The sequence below is a fragment of the Zonotrichia leucophrys genome, chromosome 5 (genome assembly GCF_028769735.1).
Source record: "Zonotrichia leucophrys gambelii isolate GWCS_2022_RI chromosome 5, RI_Zleu_2.0, whole genome shotgun sequence".
Taxonomy (NCBI): Eukaryota; Metazoa; Chordata; class Aves; order Passeriformes; family Passerellidae; genus Zonotrichia; species Zonotrichia leucophrys.
The window spans coordinates 17,984,753-18,003,740 of NC_088175.1; the positions used below are offsets into that span (position 1 = coordinate 17,984,753).

General features: G+C 46.4%; 1 protein-coding gene across 1 annotated transcript; it reads left to right on the forward strand.

Moving 5' to 3' along the window:
* The first annotated feature begins 2,493 nt into the window (after positions 1-2,493).
* Positions 2,494-18,275, forward strand: TMED10 (transmembrane p24 trafficking protein 10). Its single transcript, XM_064714578.1, has 5 exons — positions 2,494-2,769; positions 6,779-6,899; positions 11,244-11,317; positions 15,469-15,595; positions 16,038-18,275. Exons 1-5 carry the CDS (start codon positions 2,542-2,544, stop codon positions 16,157-16,159), a joined length of 672 nt encoding a protein of 223 aa, XP_064570648.1. The 5' UTR covers positions 2,494-2,541; the 3' UTR covers positions 16,160-18,275.
* Positions 18,276-18,988: the final 713 nt, after the last annotated feature.

Consider the following 18,988-nt stretch of genomic DNA (forward strand, 5'->3'; position numbering starts at 1 on the left):
AACTGCATTAAGGATATTTGGAAATATAAAATATAGCTTTTATCACATGAATAAAATGGTTTGAATTTTGTCAGTGTGTCACGATTGGCAGCTGACATTAATGTTTATTTTGGGGATACACCATTTGTCGATGGGTTGGTGGTAGAGAGAAGGAATACCTGCCTCCAGCTGACTGCCGAGCTCCCACAGTGCTTAACACAGCAGATTAAGCTAAAATAGGTCATGGCTTCATCTGGAAAGTTGTGTAACAAGTTATCAATCTCTCCTTCACCTCTATTCAGGGTTTTTGAATTACAGGAAGCATTTAATTTTGTTAGCCTCCACTATGTGGAAATATTAAGGCATGTCCCTGCAAGACTGTTATTTCCTAACCTGCAGCTGAAAGGATCTCCACATGCTTTCCCTCTGCTCTAAGTTTCTTTGCACACTCAAGGGAAATTGCCCTATTGCATGTTTAAGTCCTTTTAAAAAAGCTGGGGATTGTGAAGATACTCACAGCAGCTCTGTACCATTTTATTTCATAACACACTGAAGCACTAAAGGATCTCTGAGGGGGTTTTATAATTAGATCTGAACTTGCCTGTGTGGCAGTTTCTAGAATAATGCATCCACAGGAGGAGACTACAACAGAAAGCAGGGGATAAATTTGTTGGTCATAAATGTAACTCATCTAAAAATGTACTGTGACAAAATGGCCACACTAGAAAGGGATTGTAGTCAGTCATATATTTGCTTTTTGATGGTTGAGTTCACACTTTGATTCTAGAAAATGAGGCTACTTTACCATGGATGAGCCACTTCCTCTGGAAAATAAGGCAATATTGAATGTTTTAGACATGTTAGAAGGCTGGATACATATCACTGGTTTGAGGGATGTCCTGCATGAAGAAATTTGTCATGCTGTGCCAGCTTTGTGAGGAATTTTATGGTAGAACATTTCATATCTTCATATCCTAGCAATCTGTGTTTCTTAAAGTTTGTGAAATAGTTCTTTCTGCCTTAAGTGCTGCAATGGAAAGAATGTTTTCATTTGCAAATATACTTTGACATATTGCAGAAAGAGCCAAATATTTATTTTATTATGGTTACATTTCCAAATAATTTAATTGTCCAAGTAAGGGAAGGTTTGTGAACTGATAAGAGATTTAAAAATGTATTGGAATGTCCATCAAATGACTGAAAATCTCACTTCAAACAATAAACTGGAGTTTAAAGTAAGGGCAAAGGTCTAATGCTAGGAGATTTTTGTTGTTTAGGCGGCTTTTTAGTGAATTATTTTTTTGTGAAAGTTTTTTTATTTCCCTCCAAGTAATGAGGTCACTCCACCACTGTACATTTGGGCTTAGTGCCTGTTTCTGCAGGAGACCTTCACCATATTTTCTCAGTAAGTGTGAGCACAAGCAGGCAAAAAGCACTGAACTGTTCTTTAAAATGCTCTGTAGGTGAACATCCAAGCATAAAATTTGCTGCTTAAAGCCTCTTTAGATTAAAGTTTGTACCGACTCCTTGTTATTGCTTGTCATTAAAGACGTTTTGACCAGAGAGAGAACACAGCTGGTGATGTTCAAGGAATAAAAGTGGAATAATGGTGTAATATTTTTTACTCAAGCGAACAGAAATAAAAAAGATATTTTGCTGTCTAGCAATATTACCATCAATTTATTTCTTCCTGCTTTTCCTTACATCTTAGCACACACAAATATTTGCAGCTGATCGCAGGAGCTGACTGCAACCGTGGTGATCATAAGCACACACCTGTGCAATTTTCCTCCTCGCTGTTCGCAGGTTATGCCACAGAGCAGTCACTGCTCCCAGCTGTGCCTGTTCTTCCTGGCAGCTGCACTGCCGGGCCAGGAGGCTGGAATGGAGGGGATGTGCTGCCAGGGGAAGCAGCGGCCCAAAGCTGGTCACTGCCTACCTAATGCTGCCTTCCTAAAGAGTAAAATGTATCAAGAGGGGAAAAAAAAGGAAAAACTAGATCTGAGTATATGCTGGAAAAGGAGAGAAAAAAGTAATGCTCTGTCTTCAAAAATCATCATAATTTCATTTGCTTTTAAAAACACTTGGATACTCCTACTGAATGGTATTTGCAAGGCATTGATGCAAAGAAGAAAGACATCAAATAAAACCGCATTTTCTTGTGTGAAGAAGTCAAGAGGGAAGTTACTCTTCAAAAAATGAAAAAAAAACCCATACAATAAATATCAAGCGTCTCTCTCAGGGAAGGACCTCAGAGATGCGGGCCGCTGCTCCGTCCCCAGAATGCTCCTGTGCCTCAGAGCACAGGTTTGCTCTTATTTTCCAATTCTTTAACGAGCGAAATCATTATTACTCGCTCCCCTCCGTTATTACTGGATGAAGTTCGTTACTCATTTGTTTCATAACGAAACAGCCCCTCAAAGGCTCATACCACGGCCCACACCCCTCACCCCGCGCCCGTCAGGCGGCCCCGCCCTGGCCCCGCCCCGCGGTGACGCACGGCAGCGGCGCGGTCACGTGCGGCGGAGGCAGGCCCGGCCCGCCGCACTCGGAGCCGCCGCCATGCCGCTGCCGCCGCTGCCCGGCCGCCCCCGCCTCGGGCGGGCCCCGCTCCTGCCGCTGCTCCTGCTGCTCCTGCTGGTGGGCCCGGCGCGGCCCATCTCCTTCCAGCTGCCGGGCAAGGCGCGGAAGTGCCTGCGGGAGGAGATCCACCGCGACACGCTGGTCACGGGCGAGTACGAGATCAGCGCCCCGCCGGGCTCCTCCAGCGGACCCTCCGCCAACCTCAAGGTGCGGCCCCGGCCGGCCGGGGGCGCGGGGGTGGCCGGGGCGGGCGGCGCGGCCCCGCCTCCCCTCGCCGGCCGTGCGGGGCGGGGATGGATGGAAGGAAGGGGTGACGTGTTCCACGCGTGACACCGGCCCACGCGTGAGCCTACAGCCGCCCGGCCCCGGCCTGCACCGCGCCGCGCCGCGGGACTCGCCCGGTGCGAGGGGCCACCAGCCCGCCCAGGAGCCCCGGGTGCTGGGCAGCGAGGGACCAGGGCGGCGTTTTAGCCTGAGCCAAACAGGAGCTTTTTCTCCCCAAAGATGGGGCTGCAGCGGCCCGTCCCGCAGTCTGCCATTTAATCCGCACAGATGCAGATTATCCGGCGCCTGGCGAGATGGGCCGCTGCGATAAAGCTGTAGCCAGGCTGCTGGCACCGTGTGAGCAGGAAAGAGTTCTGGTGACGTGGCTTTCCCAGGGCTCCCTCCATGCGGAGGGCCTGGCACAGCGGGATCCTGGCACAGTGCAGTGGGCGCTGGGAACATTTTGCTGTACCGGATTCTGGTACCCAAAATGGCTATTCTCATCTTGCTGTGTCGTGGCTTGCAAGGATTTTAGGTAGGCAGATATTTGCTGCAGGGAAGAAAATGATCCTGAAGGATCTTCAGGAAATTCAGAATTGGCAGAGTATTCACGACACATGTGTGACATGCGGCTATAAAACTTCAACAGCTTCACTTTAATTCAACAAATTCACTTAAATTCTGCCCACAGTCTGCCTTTCCTAGGCTTTTTTCAAAATTCTAGCCTAGCTGAATAAGGTCTGTTGCTACATAGTCAGTTCATTACAAGCTTTCTGCCCCCTTTTTTATTTCTGTCTGCATTCCCAAAGGTTTCAATACTAAGCACAGAAACAGAGACAGAATGGTCTGCTCAGGAGTTTCTGAAGTTGGTGTTCTTGACAGAATGGTCTGCTCAGGAGTTTCTGAAGTTGGTGTTCTTGAGTATTTCAGAGCTCCTGAAACCAGGTTGCCTTTCCAGCATCTCCCTACCAATGCCTGAAGGCCCTGGTATTATTGACAGTTGTGCTTGCTTATGGCAAGGGAAGGCTTCTTCTGGAGTCTTACTTTTTAAAAAATCATGTTGTTCTGTTCTTGCCTCATTTGTTAGAGGAAACTCATCTGTGTATAGGCAGGGCCAAGCAGCATTAAGGGTTTAAAATATGGATGTGCCTGGTAAGGCACATGTATTTGAGACAGAGAGCCCGTGTTCTCACCTGTCTCTTAGTGCTTGGTAACCAACCCTCCTTGTTCTCAGGTTCCCCACTCTTAGGTCAGTTGACCCCAAGGTCTCTTCTAAAACTCAATTTTATGACACAGAACTTATCTAGGAAGGTGATGGTGAACCAATGTATCCCATGTTTGAGTCTTAGTTGGCTTTGCTGATGAAGTTAGTATCTGGGTGGTGCTACTTAGAGAAGTTCTTTTTTGTTCAAACCATAAAATGAAATAGTTTGAAAAGCTGCAAAGGAGAAAAAATAATGAATGCAGTTCTTGCTTTCCTTTTTATTGTTCAGGTATGCTGTGTCCTCCCAGTATGCTGGGCTTGTTCTAAGTGCTGAAACCTCTCTGCTAGTGCCTGCTTTCTCTGTGGTCTGTGCGGGAAGGGTCAGTTGAGGGCATGATGCCTGCAGGTACTCTCTGGTCTGCTCTGGCCCCTTGGATTGGGCCAGCGAGCAGAGGAGGGTGCTCGGTAGCGGTGTCCCGGCTCAGCTGGGTTCGTGCCGGTGAGCGGGCATCTGTGTGTGTGTGTGTGTGTGCTGGCCCAGCGCTGACAGTGCCCCTCTGTTGTGGGGAGCCCGCGGCGCTGCCAGCTGCGGGGGGGCGTGGGGCGCTGCCTGGCAGCCGCTGCCTCTGCCCCATTGTGCAGCCCGACCCTATCGCGCTGTGTGTCAAGGGCAAACAATGCCCTGTCTGTAGGGGATTGCCTTACCGTAAATAACGTTAGAATAGCATGAAAAATTCCTTTCAGGTCGACTCCCCCACAAGCGTTCTGGCCGGGCTATTAGCGGCTTCTCCCGCCCTCGCACCCCGGCTGAATGGGCAGTGTGTGTGGCTGATTTGGGTAATGCTATTCAGTTTTGATGGAAGCGGATAGCAGAGCCTTTACTGTCCACAATGCTGTTCACGAGCTGCAAAGGGCAAAAGTGGATCAGGCTGCATAAAGATTAGCTCTGGTGCCTACAAAGGCATACGAAAATAGTGCTCAAAATAATAGGGGCATCTGAGAGCTAAGTTGTTCTAACTTGTTTTTGTGATGGAGAACCTGGTGTACAGAATGTGTGATGTCATGCTGATGAGGCATCTTGGTTAATTATGACCCCTGAACTAAAACAGCACATGCCATGTTGTGAAACATACACAGTCCTTTACTGCAGAACGGCCTGCTCACTTGGGCCCAGTGCCTCCCAGTGCCTCCCAGTGCCTGGTGCCTTCCAGACAGGAGGTAGCTGGTGGCTTGTGGGAAGGGGATGGCAGCACAGCTGCCTGCACCTGGCTGTGCAGGTGTGCTTTCATCTGCTTGCCACTGGAAAACAGGTACAGCTCTGAGCTACTGCATGGGGAACAGTGCACCTCGTTGTTCTCAGACACTTGACAGCATATGGTGCAGGGGCAGCTACAACAAATCCCTTAACAGGCCATTGTGGGATAATCTGTATATAGAGGAAGCTTGTTCCTAAAGTCTTGCCTGTTGTGGTTTATACCATAAAGTATGAGAGTTTATATAGTTGATTGTTTTTCCTGCCTAGTGCAGGAGCTCTCATCCATGGGTAGGTCCACACTTGTTTCAAATCCAGTGCCCGAGAGTTAATTAAGTGCTCTAATAAGAATAAAGAGTGTTTCTGTAGAATAGTTCTGGGTATATGGCCCTTTTGCATGGCCTTTGTATAAGGAAAAGGCTGGAATAAAAGAGAATGTCTGACTTAGCTTTTCCATGCCACAAATTATTTTATGTACTTTGGTCTTATTATTAAAATTATTCCCAAGCTTTTTACTTTCTTTATCTCTTAAGAGTTTCAAAGACCCCTAGTAACTTTAGTGTCCATGCTGTTTCAGACATACCTGTTATAAATTAGCATTGAGGGAAAATGGGAAGCACTCCTGTGGATTGCACACTGTTCGTTTTCATGCAGTGTTGTAACACCTTCCCTTTTTTTCACCCCTCTCCCCTGTCAGTGTTTCAGCTGGATGGAGCCTTTAATTGAGCACAATTATTCTCAAGTTTGCGTCATGAAATTCGTGTCCTTTCTTTTTATACTCTTTGTTGAAGCATTTTTGTAGACCTTGCACAGTTTTTGCCTATTCTTAGTAGTTTTATAGACTTAGTGCAAAGCAGTCATTATTCTGTCTGTGTAGTCTGAATTGTCCTCTGAAGTGACCACTTTTATGGATCTTGGCATCCAAACCTTGTGTAATTCAGGGCCACACTCATGGTTCGTTTCTAGAGCAACAGATGTACCCTTCTCCATTTCACCTTCTGGGGAATGTGACTCTTGTCCCATAAGTCTTCTCCCTATCTCTGTTGCCATGGGAATTCATGAATTTTGCTTGCAAAATAAAGGCAATGAATGACAGTTTGGTTCAGCTACAATTCTTACATGTAGTATATGGGATTCATAGGAGGAAGATAAATTAGTGGGGTTCAGTTTGGGATTTTTTTGATTCTTTGGGCAATAGATTTTTGGTGGTTTTTTTTTGTTTTTTTTTTGGGGGGGGGAGGGGAAGTGTTGTTTTTTGGTTGATTGGTGTTTTTTGGATCTAAGAGTCAATAATTACTTCTTAGTCACTCTTTGTCACCTCCTGGTGTGTGGATAAGGAGGGGAGGAATTGATGTAGTCACAAAGAAGGAGGGAAACTGTTGAAAGGAGAAAGCAGCAGATCCGAAGGGAAGGCTAGGATTACTCTTGCTGCACAGGCAGCATGAGCTCACAGCAGCAAAGTACTGTGTTTCTTACCTGCATTTTCCCTTTTACAGATAACTGACTCAGCTGGGCACATCCTGTATGCCAAGGAGGATGCCAGCAAGGGCAAGTTTGCCTTCACCACTGAAGACTATGATATGTTTGAGGCCTGCTTTGAGAGCAAGCTTCCTGTGGGTAAGTGAAACGAAATGCTGGCTGTTTCTAGCTTCTGATGAAGTTTGTCTAGCTGTGTGGATTAGGAATATGAGTAAAGTGGTCCACAAAGCACTTTTTGACTTTTAAAGCTGATTTTCAGGAGGTTGTGGCCAATCTCACTGCAGAACATTGCTCTGTGTGTTGCATTTGAAGTAATCCCCTGTGGTTGTTGTGTAGAGCACTTGGGTTTCCTCTGAAAGGGGAATTGGGCAATTCTCCTGCAGAGGTCACCACAGTTGCAGTGAGTGGCAGTACCAGTGAGCAAAACACACTTCTTTTGCCAGTTCATGCTTCTGCCTGTCTTGCAGTTGAGCCAGGGCAGAGCTGGGTGCTATCATCTCCAGGACCTCTCTTTCACCCCAGCAGACCATTTCTTCCCCTTTTGTTAGAATGTGATCTATGCACAATGTGTTCTTGGTAGCTATCCTGCTACCAGGTTGACAACTGTTTAATGAGGTTGGATTTGTGTGTATAGGGAATGTGTCCTTGATTTGCCCTCACAACTGCTCTTTAAGTGGTCAGTAAAGGGAAGGGGAAATGACCAGGGACGTCAGCTTTGCATTTGGCTGCCAGCATGGTTGCCTAACGGGGGCTGAGGCCTGTTTCCTGTGAGTGTGACGCATGTATTGCCTGAGCTCAGCTTCAGGGCAAACCTGCTGAAAGTGGCCAACGTGTGGGCAAAAGTCTCATCAGTGGTGCTGTGAGTGCATGCAAGTTTGGAGGTGCTCCATATTTTCATGGTTACTGTCAGAGTTCTGCTCCTTGGGCCTGGTTTTTCTTAGGTCTTATCCTAAAAGATCCCAGAGCGTTTCACAGAGCTTTCACTAGCAGCATTCCTCAAATCAGTTGAAAGGCAGCTGCTGTTTTGCTATTTCTGCTCCATATATAAGATGTAAGTAGTTTGCAAGTTGAAGAGAACTTTACAGAAAGAGAAGGCTATATTCTTTGCTGGGATTGGGAGGGATCTGGCTTGTAACACCTCTTCTATGGTATTTTACAGATAAAATAATGATTCGAAATGCTCAGGATTGTTTTTATTTTACTCCAAAGGTAGGACTTCCAAATGTTCTCTAACACATTGAGACATGCAGGCACTAGTGACTCATCTGGGAGTCACTCATGCTATTTACTTTCCAACACCTGGGTATTTGAGAAGTCTCCAGACAGTCCTGCAGACCTTTTCATAGCTTCCATGTGATCACACACTGAAGTGGGAAAGGTTTCTTTCTTTAGCTGTGTCTAGACTCTTAGTTCCGGGCTTTTGAGTAGAGGTTTCTTGCCTAGACCAAGCCCCTTACAACTGTTTTGATTGTAGCAAATGTTTGATCCCTGACTCCCTTGTTGCAAGTTTGTTTTAAAGCTTTCAATATGGTTGAGGAGTAAGTATTTCTAAATGCAGTTTCTGCTTTGATGACCTGTGGGACACTGAGCTGCCACATTATAGAGCTCCTCAACTGAGCAACTGGATCCTCTTCTGGAGGCTTTTTTTTTTGGATCCAGGTGCCCCAAATTCCACCTGGAGTGTCTCCAGACCTCCCATGTCTGTGCTGGAAGTCAAGGAAGTATTAAAGTAAAGGACATGACACTGTGAGGCTTGATCATCTGCAGGACTTGGTGAAGGTACTTGGAAAGAAGTGACCACGTCACAAGGAAGTACCTTGTTTCCTCTGTAAGGTCAGCATGGGAGTGGGGACACTTAGCAAGTCTGTTTAATTCCCATGTTTCTCTTTAAAGATTAGGGTCTTTTTCCCAGTCTCATCAAGTAAGTAATCAGGACTTAGGGCAGCAGCCAAGGAGGATGTTTGTGAAGTATTGAAAGAGACAAACTGTTGGTAGAGGAAACCTAGAGCAGTTGGATCTTAAGGGTCCAAGCAACTGGGATTTCTCAATCCCTAACCGCAGAAATGAGGAAGAGGAAGTGAGAAAGAGATCCTATTTCGAGGGTTCACCTTATCAGAGTGGAGGAGTTCTTAGGGTGCTTCTTGGAGCTGTGGGTATTTGCATGATGGGCTTTTTACCCTCTTCCAGGCAGTATAGTCCTGTCTTCCTGACCAGTGCTCTGCTCCCTGGCACATTTACTCTCCCATGACATGCTGATCTCAGGTGAACAGCCTGGCCTCACTGCATTCTCCCTTTAGGGCTCTTCTGTATGCTAATCTTTAGCTGTATGCTCCCTCTGTAATCCTTCTCTTTCCAAACTTTAAGAGTGTTAGGACTCATTTTTTCTGGAATTCCTGTGGGAAAACTTTTTGATATTCAGTTCAACCATCCTGCTTTTCCACTGACTTTGCAAATTAAGAGCTCCCCTAATTTCCCAGGAAACAGTTCAGTGCTCATGTGAGATGACGTCTTGAAGACTTGAGGAGTGTAGGTATCAGGAATGCAGGCATCAGTTTAGTTCATGATCTCTGAATCTTGACTGTTTTCCTCTTTGCTGCTGATGCAGCTTGCTCTGGTGAGCCTTGGCTGCCGCAGAAGCAAGGGGTTGCTGAGGATTTGATGACTGTGAAGGGAGCTGCCTCGAGCTTAGTAAACTTACAGGAGAGTAGCTTGAGTTTTTCCCTGCCAGTCCCTGACAATGTCAGCCTCTTGCAAAATGTCTGCTCTCCATCCCCTTGCACCTGGCAGCTTTAAGGTTTCTGGTTTCTTACTTCTTCTTGACAGCTCTCCCTTCTAGTCTAAGAAATTAATTCTTCTAGCTCTGTTCTTCTGTTCACTGGTCTTCCAATCTTTCTCATCTCTTCCTGCAAACTTCAGCTCTCAAATCAAGTTGTTATAATTTGAGCACCACTAAAAAAACCTCTCACTGAACTGTGTGCTGTGAGTTTTTTTCTACAGCTACTGTTGTCTGTCCTCCCTGCCTGTCTCCATGCGTGCCAGTAACGTGTGTGGCATAAGCAGTCAAAACTTGTGGTTAGGGAAAGGAGTGCAGGGGGTTGTATACAGCCTGTCTGTTAAAGAACAGTGCTGGGACTTGAGGGGTTTCTTACAGTGACCAGTCTTTTATAAGGAAACAACAAAATCCCATCCTAATCATAATTTATCTGTTGGGCTCTTATTAGTGCATTCCCATAAAGAAACTTAGGAAGAGGTTTGGTAGCTGATAATCCATTTTATCAGTGGATTATTCATTGTCCTGCTAGCAGTAGAAGGTGATTCTGCTCTGGTGTTGAAGAACTGTTCAGTGAGTGGGTAGAAAAAAAAATTGGGGATGTTGTATCAAAGGTCTGGAATATCTTGCTAGCTCCAACTAGCTGGAGTGACCCAGCATAACCTGTACATTGAATTTGTTTCTGGACTGATGAATGCCCACCTGGCAGCCTTCTGAGACAACATGTGAGTATAGGACATGCTCCTGGAAAGAGACTCTGAAATTCATAGTTTAAGTAAATTCAGATGTTGTGTTTTGCTGGCAGCCAGTTGAGGACAGCTGTATGTCTCAACATGCTGGGATTTGGAAATGTGTAACATACAGACGTATTTTCTTGGTGGGTGGTAGAGAATGATACTCAGATAAGCTGATGTGCAGCATTTTTGAGAGTATCTGATATGACTGTCTTATAATTTTTTTCCCCTCTTGTGCATGTTCTCAGATGTGACAGTTTGTAGCAGTTGAAAGAAGCTATAAGCCACAGGTTTCCCTAGCCTGGGGGTATCAGCCTTGAAAGATAGCTGCTCTGCTGGTGACTGCAGCCTTATGTGCTGTTAGTGTGGCTGCAGCTGGCAGCTCTCTGGGGCAGTGTTTTCACAGCTTCAGAAGCCTCTTGCTCTCTCAGGGCTTGCATTAGCAGTGTGGTTCTTGGCTATGTGAGATGGTTGGTGAAGGGATTGCCTTGGCTTCTGCAGATACTCCAGTATGTAATGCCTCATAGGCCATGTTCCTCAGTTGGAGCAGTTTATCAGTTGCTCCTTTGAATGCCATTTACAGCCCCAGTAACCTTGACAAGTTGCTTGTTCACTTCCTGTGAACGTGGGCCTCCCAGTTGAATATTTGTCCCTCCGGTGACTTGTCTTTCACTAGGCTGTCTCATAGCAGCTGGTGCTCATGTTCTAATCCTCTGCAGTTTTTACAGTGATTTGCATCTTGTAGATGCTCAGTGCATTTGGTTACAGCTTGTTCTCATTATATTTGGGAGGCTCTCCTTCAGCCAGGATTTATTGTGAAGTCTCTGTATTTTTAGGCTGGACTGTGCTGCCTCCGCAGTTAGCTGCAGACATGGAGGGAGGGGAGGGGTTTGAGTTCTTCCTCACTGGTGGGAAGAGCTGGTGATTTCCTGGCAGGCTGACTGTTTCACACAAGGAATCCTTTCATTATGCTTCCAGGAACAGGGAGGATGCCGGACCAGCTCGTGACTCTGGATATGAAGCATGGCGTTGAAGCAAAGAACTACGAGGAGGTATGTCCCCTGGCTGCCTGCACTGCAGGCTTCCCTTTCCCAGCACTCACGTGATGCTTTTGTAGATCTGGGCTCGTGATGGGAAGCTGTTTTCCCAGTGGTGATGAAAGCCTGTCTGCAAACTACAATTGCAGTGAAGCTTTGTCTGTTACAGGAGAAAAAGAAAAAAAGACAAACATCAACTAGAATTGATTCTGTACTCTGGGAACTGGAGCCTAATGTGTGAATTTCTTCACTAGGATAGCATGAGCCAGCTTCTGGGCATAGGTATTTAGAGGCAACAAGACACTGAGAGGTGAAGTTTCCCCAGCCCCTGCAGCAGAGGTCGTGTGAATTTAATATCAGACCCTCTCTTGAAGATCAAGTTTCAATGTCACTATTCTTACCTTCCTGCCCGTAAGATGTACTGGCTCAGCAGGCCTGAAAGTGGTTCTTGTGTGTTTCTAAGAACTGGCAGTGTATCAGTGTAAAGGTGCTTGGCAGAGTAGTAGCTGCTGTGAAATGGGTATTTGGTTTGAAGGTTGACATTGGAAATAGGCATGAAAGCCTCAACATTTCCATCTTAGGAGGACATGGCTTGCTTAGGCCCAAGAGCTGGCTGTAGGGTAGCAGTTATTTTGTGACTGAGACAGTCCTGACTGGTTTGGATGCTGAATTTTTATGGCAGCTATCATGCTTTTGGCTCACTAGAATTTGGAATCAGTCACCCCCCAGTACAGAGCCTATGCCTGAGAAAATGAGAATTATTGATGGAGAAAGAGTCCCACAGATGATTGCTTTGTCCACTCTGCATAAGGGCATGGGAGATGCCATAGAGGGGAGAGTGAGTAGCAGAGGAGGCTGTGCATGGTTCCAAATAGAAAATTAACAAAAATCTGAGATGTTAATGCTGCTGTTTTTATATCCTTTCAAACTTTAGGCTGTCTGGTCTTGCGTGGTTTAAGTTGGCTGGAAGCACTTCCTATGTGGACTGTAAGGAGGTGCTTGGGGTCAGGGAAGAGCAAAGCAATCATAGCTTAAGTCAGTCAGGAGCACATCCTACATGGAGAGTAAAAAATGTGCTGGGGGTCAGGGAAGAATGGAGCACTCACAGCGCCAGCTGTTTGTCAACGTGCTACTGAGGGATTGCAAGATGTTGAAATTTTATGGGTTGAATCCCTGAGAGCATAGCTGGGAGGATTATGTTTGCTGTATTTACAAAATCCCTTTAAATACCACCCCACAGCATACTCTGGAGTTACTTTACTGTAGTGCTACCAGAAGCACCATTGCTGTGCAGAAAGGTTCTCTTATGCTTGTGTATCTACATACTCACTGGCTGTACTGATAAAACTGTCTGGCAATAAATGCATCTCTTATGCTCATTGAGGGAAAAGGTCCATGGACAAATACAAGAAAAGAAGAATTCAGACTTGCAGTCCCACTTGATACCAAATGCAGATCTTGGCAGCCCTGGCAATCATCCTTGACTTGTGAGGACCTCTCAAAGTTGTAGACTGTATTGAGCCTTGTTGAACAGATGCCTACAAAGGACTCAAACTGACTTATTATTTGTACAACTGCTATAGATGTTTAACCACACTGCTTTGCAATGTGTTTTTTTTTTTTCACCACCTCCTCAGTTTGCTGTAGTAGTTGTGAGTTTTGACTTGACAGGTTGCTGTAGGGTCTTCGAGGGCAGGAATGTTGCTTGGGTTTCTCTTGTGGAATTGCAGCCTTTTTGAGCCTTTTGCTTGTGATGTTCATGTGTTGTTGGGTAACAGTGACCTGTTGTACAGCCCTAGTCCTTCTTGTTGAATTGCTGCAAGGAGACTTGATTCAGGCAGTTTAATGAGAGTCACTGATACTGTCCAAGTCTGGCTTCATAAACTTTCATAGATCCAGGCATTGTTGGAGCAAAGCAGCTGGAATAGTGAGCCAGATTAGAGAATCTAACTGCAATGTCATATCTGAATTATCTGGGTTTGGGAGGAATAACTTTATCCATTCAATAAGTAGAAATGAAGATTTATAAAAGTGAAAATACTTCTGGTGGCACTAAGCAGGCTTGATGATCTAGGTTTTTTTCCACATTGTCTACTTCTTATCAATTCTTGGCTATAGTGTATCTCTTTCTATTCTAGAAGAGAGTTAGGTTTTGACGAATCTTTTAGTGACCACTGGGAAGCCCATTGGGGTTGTTACCCTGGTGCTGGTACTCCAGATGTTCTTTCTAGGATGATGATGTTCCACTATTACAGATTAGGTTCCAGGACTGCCTGGGAAGGTTGTGCTTAAGGAAAGACTGGACATGGTACTTAGTGCCATGGCCTAGTTGTCATGGTGGTGTTAGGTCTTAGGTTGGACTTGATCTAACATGTCTTTTCCACTCTAATTGATTCCATGATGCAGGATACACATCTTAGAATAATGCAGGGCTAAAAGTAGCTATTAAATTGTAGCTACACCTATTAAGAGCAGCTGAAGGGGTGCAGATGGAGCCGATAAACCTTGTTTTTTCCCAGAAGAACCCTTGTAGCCTTATGTGAATGAGGAAATGAGGCCTCAAGGAAGATGAGGGAGCTGGTCAGTGCAAGGCAGGCTTGTCAGTACAGCTGCCCAGGACCTTGTGTGTGTTACAGACCTGCTGCTCTAGCAGTGTCAGCAGAGTCTGGGCTGTAGGCATGCAAACTCTGGTGCTAGTTTTTCAGCAAAGGTCTCTGCTGGCAGATACGTGGCCAGGCTGCAGGGTTTTGTCATTTCAATCTACTGGCTAGAAAGCAGGAGGGGGTTAACTTCTCCTTCCTACCCCTCCTCTCAAACACTCCAAACTGACACTGCTGTGCTGGCAGAGCTATAATATACAGCTTGCCTCAGCATAAAACCCTCAGATGATTGTTTGATGGCTTGCTGCTTGCCAGGATATGTGTCATGTGGAGACCCTTCAGTGGAAGGGCTGATTAGCTAGCACTGGCTTGGTCATGAGCATCTCTTCAGCTCTGGCTCTGATCCCCAGGCAGCTGCATCTGAAGTGGCAGTTTGGGGATACCTTCGTGCTGGGTGCCCTCTTGCCTGCCTGTCAGCATGGATCGCTGAGAGATGGCCATCATGCAGCTTGTATCTGAATAATCCTGTGGGGCTGAGACTGGTGCTGAACTGCAGGTGCTTTGAGTGTTTTCTCTAACTCATTTTTCCTCTGCTGCATTACTTGAGGGCACAGCATCCGGCCTTCATGGCAGGGGCCTGTCACTTCTTGGTAATCGTGACAAATTCTATTCAAGAACCGCAGTTACCCAAACCCTGGAGAAGTGTCAGGAATTGCATTTAGCTTCCTTTGAGTGTCCTTGTGTCGCACGTTTTATGTAACACGTGTGTCAGGTTGTAGCCACAGCTGGGACAGAGACACATGTCTACACATTCCACTTGAACAGTTGCTGTTGTGTGCCGTGCTTTCTAATTGAATTTGCGGCGGAGTTTTGGTTTTGGATGCCAAGCGTGTGAGGCGCGGGCCGGGCGCTGTGCGTAGCAGCGCTATCCCGCCTGGCCCGGCGCTCCGGGGCAAGCGCGCTGTTCCCGACGGGAGCCGGGCCCCGCAGCGGCCCCGCAGCGCCACCCGGCGGCTCGGCGTCCCTGCCAGGAGCCCGGAGGCTCTGTCTGAGGGATAAAACCCCAGCTCTTGTGGGATAATGAAGCCGCTGCTGCTGGGACTGGGCTGCCTGGGCTCTCTGAGGCACTAGCGGTGGGAGTCTCGGTGCTAATGGGCTGTGTGCCTACGGAACTGTATCGAATACATATGTGAGTTAGTCACCTGTATCTCAGTCTGTGACTTACACTCACTGGAGGTTTTGTCATGTGGCAAGAGCTTCTACCCACTCCTCAGAAGCTGACTGTGAATTAGCTAACATGAAGCCGAATAAGGAAGAAGTGTGCTTGCATGCATGCTGTGCTCCTCCATTGTGTAGGAGGAGTAGTAGGAAAGTGTGTTTCAGAAAACAGGTGGGAGAAGTGATAGTGTTTTATGCAATGGTAGTTTCTGGCTCGTAGAGGTATTTCCCGAGGGGAAGGATGCCCCAGATCTGTAGCGCGTGGGGAGGAGTGCTTCAAACTGGCAGTAAAAACCCATGTGGGAGCTTTTGGTTTTGGTTCACTGATTTGACTCTCCTGTTTTCTAGATTGCTAAAGTGGAGAAGTTGAAACCCCTGGAAGTAGAATTGAGACGTTTGGAAGATCTTTCAGAGTCCATCGTTAACGACTTTGCCTATATGAAGAAACGAGAAGAGGAAATGAGGGACACAAATGGTGAGAGACTGTGCCCCTGCAGAGGGACAGAACTCTAAAAACCTCATTTCTGTTAAATGTGTTATTAGGGCAGCATTTGGAGATCAGGCAATTGTGGTGGTCTCTGCCTGTTCTGTTCCTAGTAAGGGAAACCTGGAGCAGTCACTGAGTCTTGTTGTTCTGCCTCTAGAAATCATTTCTTTCTGTCTCCATTCCTAATGGGAATTACTCTGTTCCATTCAGTGCTGCCCATTAACCACAGCTTCACCTTGTTCCCTCTTATTATCCTTCTTGTTGTTCCCTCTGCTTTTATTCTCAAGTGCTGCTGGTTCTCAGGTGCCCTTGCCTTCATGCTATCTTGCTTTTGCATGGGGGAGGAGAAGAAGTCCTGGGAATTTTACCCAGGACTTGGGTGTATCCTGTGATGCCAGACTCAGGTGCAATGGTTTGTTTTCTGTTTCAGAGTCGACAAACACACGGGTTCTGTACTTCAGCATCTTCTCCATGTGCTGTCTCATCGGCCTGGCCACCTGGCAAGTTTTCTACCTGCGTCGCTTCTTCAAGGCCAAGAAGCTGATTGAGTAAAGGAGCAAATCTTCTTCCCCCTCCTCTCAGACCCAGCTGGACACCGCTGGGACCTAGCCATGGCCTCCTGGAGCCATCTCACAGAGGATACCCACTGACTGGAGCTTTTCTGGAGGAACTTGGACCTTAAAGGGGGAGGGGAGCCTGAACATCGGAGGCAATGGGGGACTTATGAAATCCTGTTGGATGTTGAGGGTGGGGGAGGTCATGCTGGGTTTGGGTATTCCTGGGGCAGCGATTAAATAAAAAAAGATGTTTCCATGACAGCTGCAGCAAATTTTTGCGCTGTCCGTTCTCCTTCTATAATCATGGCTTGATGATGTCTCCCATCTGTCTGTGACTGCAGTGTTACTCAGAACCACCTGACCCCGCTGCGCTCTTTAGGTGGCATGCAGGTCACTCTGGGGCAGAGCAGGGCAATTCCCTGTCCTCACCAGCTGGGATCTAAGCCTCGAGCAAATGGAGTTGAGTGCAAAGCAATAGGATTCATCATTCCAGCAGGGCCTGAGAATAGAGGGTCATCCAAGGTTTGGTCCCTGTCGTGGACCTCTGTGTTTCTCCCTGTGGGAGCTGGTGTCTTTGTGCTGACAGGTCAGGGAACTTGAGCATATGGTGATTCAGCCTGGAGGAAGGGGAGCCTTCTAAGGCAGGCTTGGAAGTGTATTTGAGCTTGGAAAGAAGCCTGCTTTGCTCAAATAACCTATCCAGCCTTGGTCCCACCCTTCCCCCACATGTTTGTCTTGGATTTGCCTCTCTTGTTTTGAAATGGTGCAGCAGCTTTCCTGAAAACCTTGGTCAGGAACAGCCTTTTGTGCAGGAGGCCTCAGTCAGATGCAGTCACAGAGCAGATGGGAGCAGGTCATGCTAGGAAGTTTGCTCTTACATTGAGCAGGAGACTTCTCATCTATCCAGGCAGCTGGCTGAATGTCATTTTGTGAGACCTCAAAGCAGGGTGAGCTGATGCTAACTTGAGGTATGAGGGCCTGTAGCCTGCATTGAGGTCCGAGGCTACAGTAGTTCTGTGCAGGGTAGCAGAGGAGTTGGAAGAATGTGGATGAGCTGAAAAAAGGCAGTACAGGGTGGGAATAGGCTAATTCTACATCTGAGGGGGCAGTCTGTACTGTGCCCTCAACAGACCTGTTATTTTCCTGTGCAATACTAAATATTAAAAGCCAGCAGCTTCTCACCATTTCTCAGCTGTTCATGTGGCACTATGTTAAAAAAGCCAGGCTGGGAAAAAGCAGGCAGGTTAACTTCCTGTACTTGGTGCAGTTTTTAGGCTGTGATTACAATCCTGTCATCGTCTCTGCATTCCTTCAGAGCAAGTGGTTCAGCAGCACGGCATTCTGGTGTCCTGTGTCTGGATTCTTCTGGGTAGGGATGGGGTTGTCATGGCCCTGGGCCCAGCCTAGCAGTTTCAAAAAAAGCATAGTTTTATAATTTCTCACCTGAGTCTTATCTATTGCTAGGAAGGAAACAGTTGTCCAGGGTGAGGCAGTGGAAAAGAGGATGTAAAGATGATCTCCTGTTGTCTAAATACATTAGTTCTTTGCTGTTTCCCAGTTCCTGGAGTTGTTAATTCCACTGCAAGTACTTTGATTGCTTTTAATTTGTTTGGTTTTTGATAAGGCCATATTAGGATCCTAAGTCCACTCCTTTGCCCTTGTAACCATTTTATCCTTGTATGTTCTTGAAAACTGTTACAGTGCAGAACAGCAGCAGTGCCACAGGACTGAATTACAGAAGTCATTTGAAGGTAGTTTTAGGTCCTACAGTTTGAAGCCTGTAGATCTGTTAAGGTTTTGCTTTTGTTTTTATATAACTTGAAAAGACAGTACAAAAAAGGCTCTTTTCCGGTCTTGTCTGTTTTGATATCCTCTCCCCATCCTTATCTGAGTACAAAGTTACCTTAAAAATGATGGTGAGGCCTTAAGTTCCCCAGGTGACTGTTACACTCTCATTGTTCTGGTGTTAATGTTTTGATCTTCACTGTACTGGAGTAGTTACTGGGGAGCAGGTGCGGGGGACTGGTGTGGATTTACCTGTAATGACTGGTTGGGAGACTTTTGTCAGCTTTCTCAAATAAAAATTTTTGGGGAAAAACAACCCACCTCACCTTGTTGCCGTGAGTCTTGTCCTCTTTGTGCATGTTCCTACGGGCTGCTGTTCCCTGAAAGTTGACCTGTTGCAGGAAGTAGCAAGTAAACAGAGTCTCCACAAGCCTTAGGCTTCTCTAGTAACAATTAATTCTAGACTTGGGAATGGTGCACAGGCTTCTCTGTGGAGTGGTACCAGCGCAGCAAGTGAGGTGTCCCAATACAGGTTACCATTTTTTGCCTTTCTCCCTCCCCCCTTCCTAATTATATTGCTCTGTGGGGAGGAATTTTGAGGCTGGTAGTGAAACAAGGGCTGGTGCTCTGGGGTACAAGATCCAATTTTTCACCAGCAGCTCTCATGTAAAATTTTGTTCATTAAGGCAAACAGAAGTACTTTCAGTTTTGTACTTTAGAGGAGATTGAAAACTCTTGCAAAGATGAGTTGGTACTATGTGAGTGGCAGATACTGAAGAGGGTGGTTAGGTATTTACTGAAATGCTTCAGATCTCCTCTTCAGATCTCTCTCCCCTGCAAGCCTTTTGCTATGCCGAGTAGCCAAGTGAAATATGCCACATAACAAGACTGGGGATATAAAAATGCTAGATAACTAGTTAGTACTATCAGGGAGGATTTCAGGAAGGGGAATTCCCAGATCTCTTGATAAGGATTAGCCTCTGCAAGTTCTTTCCCCGGATGAATATTTTCAGTATGTGAAATCATACAGCTGTTTGCA

Excerpts from the sequence above, each read along its gene's own strand:
- TMED10 (XM_064714578.1), top strand. The coding sequence starts at position 2,542 with ATGCCGCTGCCGCCGCTGCCCGGCCGCCCCCGCCTCGGGCGGGCCCCG. Across the intron at positions 2,770-6,778 it reads GACCCTCCGCCAACCTCAAG|ATAACTGACTCAGCTGGGCA; the intron begins GTGCGGCCCCGG and ends TCCCTTTTACAG. Across the intron at positions 15,596-16,037 it reads GGAAATGAGGGACACAAATG|AGTCGACAAACACACGGGTT; the intron begins GTGAGAGACTGT and ends TTTCTGTTTCAG.